This window comes from Chenopodium quinoa, unplaced genomic scaffold (genome assembly GCF_001683475.1).
Source record: "Chenopodium quinoa cultivar QQ74 unplaced genomic scaffold, ASM168347v1, whole genome shotgun sequence".
Lineage (NCBI taxonomy): Eukaryota > Viridiplantae > Streptophyta > Magnoliopsida > Caryophyllales > Amaranthaceae > Chenopodium > Chenopodium quinoa.
Window position 1 is genome coordinate 4450025 of NW_018745413.1, and position 9771 is coordinate 4459795.

The 9771-nt window shown below is 39.3% G+C and overlaps 1 protein-coding gene and 1 long non-coding RNA gene across 2 annotated transcripts; one reads left to right on the forward strand and one right to left on the reverse strand.

Moving 5' to 3' along the window:
* Positions 1-15: 15 nt before the first annotated feature.
* Positions 16-1537, reverse strand: LOC110713478. The gene is made up of 2 exons (XM_021891921.1): positions 826-1537; positions 16-302 (listed from the first exon to the last, which is right to left on the reverse strand). Exons 1-2 carry the CDS (start codon positions 1535-1537, stop codon positions 16-18), a joined length of 999 nt encoding a protein of 332 aa, XP_021747613.1.
* Positions 1538-8330: 6793 nt separating this feature from the next.
* On the forward strand, positions 8331-9571 carry LOC110713358. The gene is made up of 2 exons (XR_002509880.1): positions 8331-8735; positions 9336-9571. It is a non-coding gene; the product is annotated as an uncharacterized LOC110713358 (long non-coding RNA).
* The last annotated feature ends 200 nt before the right edge of the window (positions 9572-9771 follow it).

Below are 9771 nucleotides of genomic sequence, written 5' to 3' on the forward strand. Positions count from 1 at the left end.
CTTCTAAAACGTCGCTCAAGCATTCTTCAACCTGAAGGGCATAGCTATGTAATTGTACACTCCCCCTTCGGTGATGAATGTGGTTTTTTGTCTGTTCGGGTTGTGCAAGCTGATCTGATGGTACCCTGAGAAGGCATCCATGAACCTCAGCAGAGCATGCCCACTAGTTGAATCTACAAGCTGATCAATTCGTGGCAGCGGGTAGTAGTCTTTCGGGCAGGCTTTGTTGAGGTCGGTGAAATCAACACACATCCTCCACTGGACATTTTCCTTCTTCACCATGACCACGTTGGCTAACCATTCTGGATAATTACAAGGCTCAATGACCACGTTGGCTAACCAATTGCTGGGATGACGATTCCTATTAACCATCCTTGGGGGTCTCTACCACTTATCCTCGGCTTTGTTCATGCTGAAGAAGTGAGACCTCGAGTGGGTATATTGGTCGAACCTTCCAGGTCTTCCTCCTCTCTTCGGATCTAAATTTCTCACCCTTAAAGCTTTATCCTCCTCTCTGCGGCTTTGTTCAACTCTGCTTGGCTGGTCAACCCTGGCTGCGTTTTATGTCCGGGTGCAGTGGCGGATCCAGGATTTTCGAGATAGTGTGTCACCATCAATTATTGATCATTTGTGAAAGTACAATTTTTCACATCCCATCATCGTCCACCGACCGCATAAAATATCAAAATATAGTCAAAGCTTGAATAATGAACAAAAAAAATACATAAAAAGTTCATTTCATAAAGTAATTCAAATTCATATTACAACTAAAAAAGTACTAATTTTATTACAATTGCTCTCGACGAGTTTTCATATTTTGATAACGATGTACAATATCATCCATGCTAACATTGTAAAACAAATCTCTTTCTAGATGAGTAATCAAACAATCATTCAACATTTGATCTCCCATGCTATTACGCAATTTATCTTTTACTTGCGTCATTCCAGAAAATACTCTTTCTACACTTGCCGTTGCAACGGGAATAATCAACACTAACTTCAAAAGTAAGTAGACTCGATCATGAGTTTCAAACATTCCCGTCTCAACAAGTTTCGTAGAAAGTTCACTTAGACTTTTCAAATTCCAAAATCTCTCATCATTTCGAACATCAACAATGAAATTTTCAAGTGAATGTTCAAAAAATAATAACTCAGAGCTTGAAAATTCATCGGGATAAAATTTGGCAAGTTGAACTAACTTTCTTTTGTCAAAAGAATGAAACCGATTTGCAGGATTAAAGCAAGACATACACACAAGTAATTCCTTACTTACCTCGGGAAATCGATTTTCAAGTTCTTGTAATTGAAGATCAATGACACTTAGGAAGACTTCAACTCTAAAATTATGAATATTAGTCACATGTGGACCTTTACCTCTATACATTCTTCTCCCAGGAACAATATACTGCCCCTCCATGTTTGGAACCTCAATGTCATATTTAGCCATAAAAGAAGTGACTTTTTCCATATGTGAATCCCATCCTTCATCTCTTAACTTTTGCAAATTAGTCTTGGTTACATCAACCATGACCATTGCATTGACAATATCTTGATCATGTTTTTGCAATGCCACATTCAACGCATTTGTAATTCAAAATATATCAACCATCAAGTGTGCCACAAACACAAAATCAAATGACATCAACAAGTGTGTAATAGATTGTGCTTTATTCGAATCAAGTGTATCAGATACTTTTGCAATGGAATCAAGTGACAAAAGTATTGAAGGATATAAATCAAGCACATTCAAAATGGTTTTAAAATGAGATCCCCAACGAGTATCACAAGGTCTACATAAGCCACGTTCTTGATTTAAACCAGTTCCCAATTCAATTTCACCCAAGGACAATGCTTCTACAACCCCTTGACGTTGTTTTTCTTGAAGAAATTGTCTCCTCTTAGGTGAACCTCCCACAAAGTTCAAGAGAGGTGTAAGTACATCAATAAAAAGCCAACCACAATCTGAGTTTTTCTTAGCAAGAGCAACTTGTGTCAATTGAAGTTGGTGAGCAAAGCAATGAACAAAGTATGCTTGAGAACATTCATTCAAAATTAGAGTTTTAAGGCCATTGATTGAACCTTGCATATTACTTGCCCCATCATAACCCTGACCTCGAACTTGAGAGAAAGCTCAAGAGTGTTCCATGAGTAATGACTCAATAGCAGCTTTTAGAGTCAAAGAACTAGTATTAGGAACATGCACAATACCAAGAAAACGCTCACACACTTCCCCCTTTTTCGTTAACCTTTCTTTTATAACATTTCTATTAATCCAACTATCACAAAAATAGCATATAATCAAAAACAGAATCAATGAACATTGTAAGAAATTTCATACAAACAACTACCACCCATTTTCGTTAACCTTTCTTTTATAAAGTCAAATTATTATTAATCCATCATACTCTCTAATTACTTTTTCTCTACCAACAAATCAACATCAACAAGTTATAAAACATGACTAAATCAACTAGTGTAAAGGGTTTGTCAAAGGTAAAGTTGGCCTCTTTGAGTCTTTGATAACCAATTTTGCCCAATTTCACAGCCACCCCCTCCCCTTGACCCCTTCCCTGCACCACCACCGAAACCAGTAAGGCAGACAGTGAGACAGGAAGTAAGCCAGTATACCACCATAATTCCCTAAAATAGCACAATTTACACAAATACACAATAGTTATAGGCTTATAGAACTACAATTAAATACACGGTTAACAAAAATAAATATACAAATACAAGTACGATTAACCCCCAGTTCAATTTCTACTTCCATTAACAAAAAATTCGTACACCATTTGTCAAATTGTCAAGAGTAAAGAGTTTAAGATCTAACCTGGCTGTAGGCAGTAGGCTGCTTCAATGAAGGAGCGAAGCTCAGCGTGAGGCGTGACTCAGAGCCTCTGAAAGAGTGAAAGTATGAAGCCCCTTCAATGGAGAATTTCGACCCTGCAATTATCAACTCATTTATCAACCCACAATTATCAAAATTCGAATGATTGACTCAATTATCAACCCACAATTACCAAAATTTGAAGAACCCAAAATAATTACAGAAAAAGAACTTAAACAAGATCTAACCTTTGACTCCTTTGAGATTGATTCGGTGGAGAAGAAAAAGCTCAAACGCCCCTTCAATGGAGTTTTTGCGAGTAGCCGACTAGCCGAGTATGCTTGAATGCTTGAAGCTTCAATTCTTCAATGGAGCCATGGAGGAGAGAGTAGAGAGAGAGAGAGAGAGGGGATTAGGGGAAGCGTGGCTGTGTTGTAAGGGAATTAGGGGTTCTGGGTCTTTGGCCTTTGGGAGTGGAAAGATGCGTGAGTGAGTGTAATTTTTTTTTTTTTTCAAAATTAATAGTGTGTCACGGGACCCACTATGACACTAAGTGGGTCTGCCCCTGTCCGGGTGATCTCTGCCCGCTTAATTGGGTCACAGGGCGCCTTCCTGCTCAGCATTGCTCTGTCATTTTCGTCTGCCTTGATGAACTTGTGCGCTTTACCTAGCGTTTCAGTTAGCGTTCGAAGGCTCTTACGCCTCATATACGCTCTGAATGGTGAGCCTGGTAGAAAATCGCTCTACATTGCCAGCAACGCTACCTCCTGGCTCATATTCGGGATGGTTGTTGCCTCCTTACTGAATCTGGTGATAAACTCCCTCAGGGGCTCATCCTTCCCCTAAACTAGTGACATCAGCTCAGTTGTCATCTTAGTTCGATCTACCAAGGTTATAAAATGCTCCATGAACATCCTTTTAAGCTAATTATAAGTATACAGAACCTTTTAGAATGGCTCCATGCTACACCGTAGCCAGCCCCTTTAGGGTTGGTTGGAATGCTTTGCACCAAACTGAATCTGTCATGGTATAAAGCACCATGTGATTCTCAACAGCTGATATATGGCTCTTAGGCGTTGTGGTTCTGTTGTACCTGCAACTTGGCTTCTTTATCTTCTCCATCGTTTCCTCCAGAATCTCCCGACAAAATGGGGAATCATCTTGAATAACCTGGATCCGCGCTCGCTTCTCCTTATCTAGGATGGGTCCCTGCTTAGAGGCTTGTGACCTTCTGCGAGAAACTCGCCTTTCGGGGCTGACCCTAGCCTGAGCTATTTCCTCCACACTCTATTCGCGATTCAGATTGCCAGCTTCCAACTCCAGTACTTTCTTCCTTAGCTGAACAAGCTCTTTATGCTCGGGGGTGAGGGTCGTGGGTGTTAGCTTCTTTACCGCCAGTTCTGTAGCTCCTACTGTTGTTGACGAGCTCGCTCCCTTACCAAAGTTGGCAAGGACTGCTGTCATAGCTGCCAGCTGCTCCTTACTGCACTTAGAGAGGTTCTTCAGGATGGCTGGCATGTTTACGGGTTGTGGTTTTTGGGCTATGGGTACTGAAACAATGGGTTCATTGTTCGCGCCTGTCAACAACATACTTTTTTTGAAAATGGAATTAGATCCTATCGGATCGACTGGTTTCAACGCTGCTTTAACTGCAGCTGACGTCGATCCAATGGGGTTGGATTTTTGTGAGATGGTAGATTTGGGTTTTTCAGCGGATCCTTTAGGATCGACATTTGCTGGTGGTGTCTTTTGTGGTGTTTGGTTGGTGTCATTGGCTTTGGGTATGGGTGTTTGTACAACTTCCTCCCCGGCCATGGTGTTTTGTCAGATAGTTCCTAACTCAGTTGGTGAACCTCAAGTTAGATGATCCTTCCCCTCCTTCTAGCGCCAATTGTTCCATGTGTGGATCCAAGGGTTCTGCTGGGTGAGCTGGGTCCCGTCGACAACCTACACAAGGCAACACATGTAAACTTCCCTTCGGGATGGCTCGAGGAACCCCCCTCTGATGCTAAAGTAAGAGAGTGTTTAGAGAAAGAAAGTGTACTTAGAGAGATGTAGAGAGTGTAATAACTTGTGTGTCTGACCTCCTTTCCGTTGTACTTTGCCCTCTATTTATAGGTGTATGATCTCCTTCGTGGAGATTTGAGCATGGTTTAGCTCTACGAGCTGACTCCTTCGGGCTAGTGAGCCCTTCACAGTTGGTATCTCGGCAATGAGTGCGCATCCCGAGAAGCTGGGCGATAGTTCAGCGGGAGCTATCCTATACAGTTTTATTAGCCGATCTTGTTGAGTTTCCGTCGCGATTTGAATGGTAGGCCATTGTGGAAGCTGCAAGTTCGGGTCATATGCTTGGCTCAAACTAGAACTCCGCCTAATTAGTATTCTTGCCCTCTTTGATGCCATTTGACAATATAGGTTTGTAAAAATTTTGTTTGGAATTACGTAAAATTGGTGTAGGAATGTAGAGGATGAAGAGAGGAGAAGAAATATGGAAAATTTTTTGAATTTGGGTAAGAATTGGAGATAAGATCTTAGAGAGAAGGTAGAGGTTTCAAGTTTTTAGAGAGAGAAAAAATGGTGGAAAGATGAACAAGGAGGAAAGAAAGAAGGAGGAAGAAGAAAAAGAAAGGGGGGCCCAGGTAAGGCTAATCTCGCGCCCAATCGGGCGCGAGCTCGCCTGATCAGGTGAGCGTTCTTTCAAATTTTTTCTTCATTTCTCACACCCGGTCAGGCGCCATCTCGCCTGGTCGGACGAGTAAAAGTTTCGTACTCGTCAACTCTCGGCCCGGTCGGGCGAAAATTGTTAATTTTTTTCTCCTTAGCTCTCGTGCCCAGTCGGGCAGAGCTTCACCCGGTCGGGCGGATTTCCTCCTTTTTAGACTCTCTTCTCACGCCTGGCCGAGCGCGAGCTCGCCCGGTTGGCGCACAACACTTGAGTCTAATTTTTTACTTCTCTTCTTGTCTCCAAATTTGACTAACTCTTTCCTTCAAACTTGTACAAAACCTCAAATAACTCATTAAATTCTCTCCTCTCACCTCACGTTGAGAAAAATAAAGAAAGAAGACTAAACTAAAAAGCAAGAAATTACGGGTTGCCTCCCGCAAAGCGCTGGTTTATCTAGGCCCCACACGACCCTTTTACCACATATCGAGAAGTTAAGATCCTTGGCTAACCGCCTAATTGGGCGGTTTGTCACCCAGTCGGGCAATTTTCAGACCACGACTTTGCTTCCTAACACGCCTGGTAGGGCGCCAACTCACTCGATCGGGCGGATGTTTCTTGGCTTCAACAGGTGGTTCTTCGCTACTGCTTACAAGGGAACCCTTTTTGGCCTTTGATTGCCTTTATTTTTCACTTGATTGAGCAATTACAACTCGATTCGGTGGAACTCTCACTATAAGCTCACTTTTCGCAACTTGCTCACTTTTCTCCTCGTTGTCATCTTCAAAACCAAGCCCTTCACAGTAAAGGGCTCTTTCTATTGCATTAACTTCCTCTTTCCATCTAATTGTTTCTCCTGTAGAAGTTGCAACACTAGATACCGCCTCAAAGGGATGTGTAACAAGAGTTGGGGCTTATTAGAACATTTATCAACCACGTCAATACTAAAACATTTCTCCTCTATCATGAGGCTTTTAGGGGCATTATTCAAATTAAAAATAATTTTATCATCTGCTACTGATAGCGTCATTTTACCACTTTTTACATCTATAACTGCTCCTGCAGTATTAAGGAATGGTCTACCCAAAATAATTAGGGTTTGCAAATCCTCGGCCATATCATGAACAACAAAATCAATAGGTATATAAAATTTACCTACTCTAACAGGAACATAGTCTAAAACACCTAGGGCGTATTTAAAAGAACGGTCGGCCATTTGCAGAGTAATATTGGTAGCTTTTAATTTACCTATATTTAGCTGAGAACACACAGACAACGGCATGACACTAACGCTAGGAGCCAAATCACATAATGCATTATCAATCATCAGATTGCCAATATGACAAGGGATATAAAAACTACCAGGATCTTTTAGTTTAGGTGGAGATTTATTTTGTAGTACGACACTACATTCTGCAGTAAAAGCGACTGTCTCTACCTCACTAATAGACCTTTTCCTAGTCAATATTTCCTTCATGAATTTAGCATATGCAGGAATTTGTATAATTAGTTCTATGAAAGGAACCGTTACATGCAAATCTTTCACCATCTCCAGGAACTTACCAAACTGCTTATCCAAATTTGTTTTTCAAATTTCGATTAGGGAATGGAAGTTTGATAACTGGCTTTTGAACTTTGCTATTCTCATCCTGAGTTGCAACCTTTCCTGGAGTTGTACCCTGCAATGTATTATCAAAAATATTAGTACTACCTTTGAGCCTTGTAGGGCTATTATCAACTTTGTTTGGTTTGATATAATCAAGATTAGCATTTTTCATTAAAACAGGCTCATCATCTCTGGGCATAGGGGGTTCATCATAGTGTGAACCACTCCTCAGGGTAATTACAAAAGCTTGATGTGAAGGTCTGGTTGGCTGCAATGGTAGGGCTCCCTGTTGGCTGGCTTCTAGAGTAGAGGAAATCTGCGCAATTTGATTATCTACGATTTTATTATGGACTATGATCGAATCAATTTGAGCATCTTTACTCTCCATGTGCTTTTGCGTACTAGCTAGCATCGCTCTAATTTCTGAAAAAGCAGGGTTAGAAGATGAGGAGGATTGTTGTGGTTGGCTTTTCTGGCCAGAGTTGGGATGGTAATATTTCTGCTGTGGTTGTTGTGGTGCTTGTGATTGTTGTGGGGGTATCGAGTTTTGAACATTGGTGCTCCGGCAAGAAAGATATGGATGGTTCTGGAGCCCAAGATTGTATGTGTTGGAGTATGGGTCTTTCTGCTTATAGGCTTGAAAGGCATTAACTTGCTCCACGGAACTCTTGCAATCTTGTTCCCAATGACCTACAATTCCACAATTTTCACAAAAGCATTTTTAGAATTATTATTAATAGCAGAAACATTAGCTATACTTGCAGTACTAAGATTATCTAATTTCTAACAAATAGAGGTTAATTAAGCTTGCAAAAAGGATACGGAGTCAACACTATGTTTCCCTTTGTTAACAAAACCTCTAGGATTCCCATATTGGGAATTTTGAATTTCCATATTTTCGATAACTTGGCCTGCATCATCAACATTAAGATTCATAAACCACTACTACAAAAATGGCTAAAGAGATCTAAGATAAGAGACCGCTTAATTAAATAACAGGTCTCTTTGTTTCAAGAGACCCAATATTGGGTCTCTCTCATACTACCTTAAGAAAGTGAAAATTAATAAAGACCATTTACTAAAGAGAACCGGTCTCTCTTGAATTTTTTATTTGTAATTTTTAAAATGGAGAGACCCGTGTTCTTAAAAAAGCGGTCTCTACACTAACACCTTAGACCGCCTATTTAAGTTAGGCGATCTCTGCATCTAGCACATTAGACCACATATTTATGTTAGGCGGTCTCTTGCTAATTTTTCACGCTTACACGCTACTTTTTTTTTACTTTATCATTTTCTCTTTTAATCCCCTTTATAGCTTTTGGGCTTTACCCCAACCCGTTTTTTATACTCCCTCCTCATTTAAAACCCTAGATTCCTTTCAGCCTCCTTCCTTCTTATCCCTTCCCTGATTTTCTCTCTCTATTTTGTTTCAATTCATCCAACCACCTCTAACCTTTGCACTTCCATTAATCTCACTCACAGTCCTTCACCTATACTCTCTCCTTCTCGATCTTAGCCCCGCCAACATAACTTCACCCTATATATCCCTCATCATCGCTTGTCACGCGGCGGTGCTTCAGCAATCAACTCGTCATTCTCCTGCTCGAACACTCGACACTCTCTCTTTGGGTTCAAAGGTTTTTCTCTCTCTCTTCTCTTCATCTTTTATTTTTGTATATTATTTTTATAGAATGATTTGATTTTCGATTTGAATGTGTGGGTTATTTTTCTTGAAATTTGTTTCCGTAATTTATTTGATGTTTTCAAAAAATCTTGCAGTTTACAATCTTTAAATTAGATGAAAATATATCTCAAAATCACAATTATCGGCTCAAAATCACAATGGATAACTAGATTTACTCTTGAAAGGTTATTTTAAAATACCAAACGAAAGATCTCATAAAAAAACAAAAACAACCAAACGAAAGAGTGTGTTGAAACTAAAAGTCAGATCTCATTTCACAAAGAGGATTAATTTTAGCGAACTTGTTGTAATTTTTTTAAATAAAAATTTTTTGTTTAGTTATACTTTTTCTTTCATTTTTCGTAGGTTATTAATGATTTTATCAACTCAATTGGGGTAGAATAGTTTTTTCTGGGCACTCCATTTGAATTCTTTTTTTTTTTAATTTACTTTTGAAATTCTGGATTTGGAATTTTATTTTTTTTTTGAGGTGGAGGTTGTTGTTAACTACAATTTTTTCTGGGTTAAGCTAATTATTATATGTTAATTGTAGCTTATACTCAAATGGATCAGTTCATATTCGAAACTAAAGAAGAAGATCTACACAAATGAGTTGTTGAAGTTCGGGATGAAGAAGCATTGTATAGGATTAATCATTTTTATATATGTAATTATGGATTTTGTATAATTTTGTACTATATAATCTATACCATGTATAAATTAATTAAATGTATAAAAATCAATTAGTTATTTTGATGAAATGTAATTTTAATTTACGATTTAAATATCAAATAAAATAAGTTTTTTTTTTATTTTTAAATGATGCCCAAAAGACCTGTGAAGTTGGATAAGCGGTCTCTATTTTAAAAAAACAAAGACTTCCTAAGGTCAATAGGCGGTCTTAGTTTTCCCAAAAAAGAGACCGCCTAACATCAATAATCAGTCTTAGTTTTCTCATTCTAGAGACCGCCTTTCAGCAATAGGCGGTC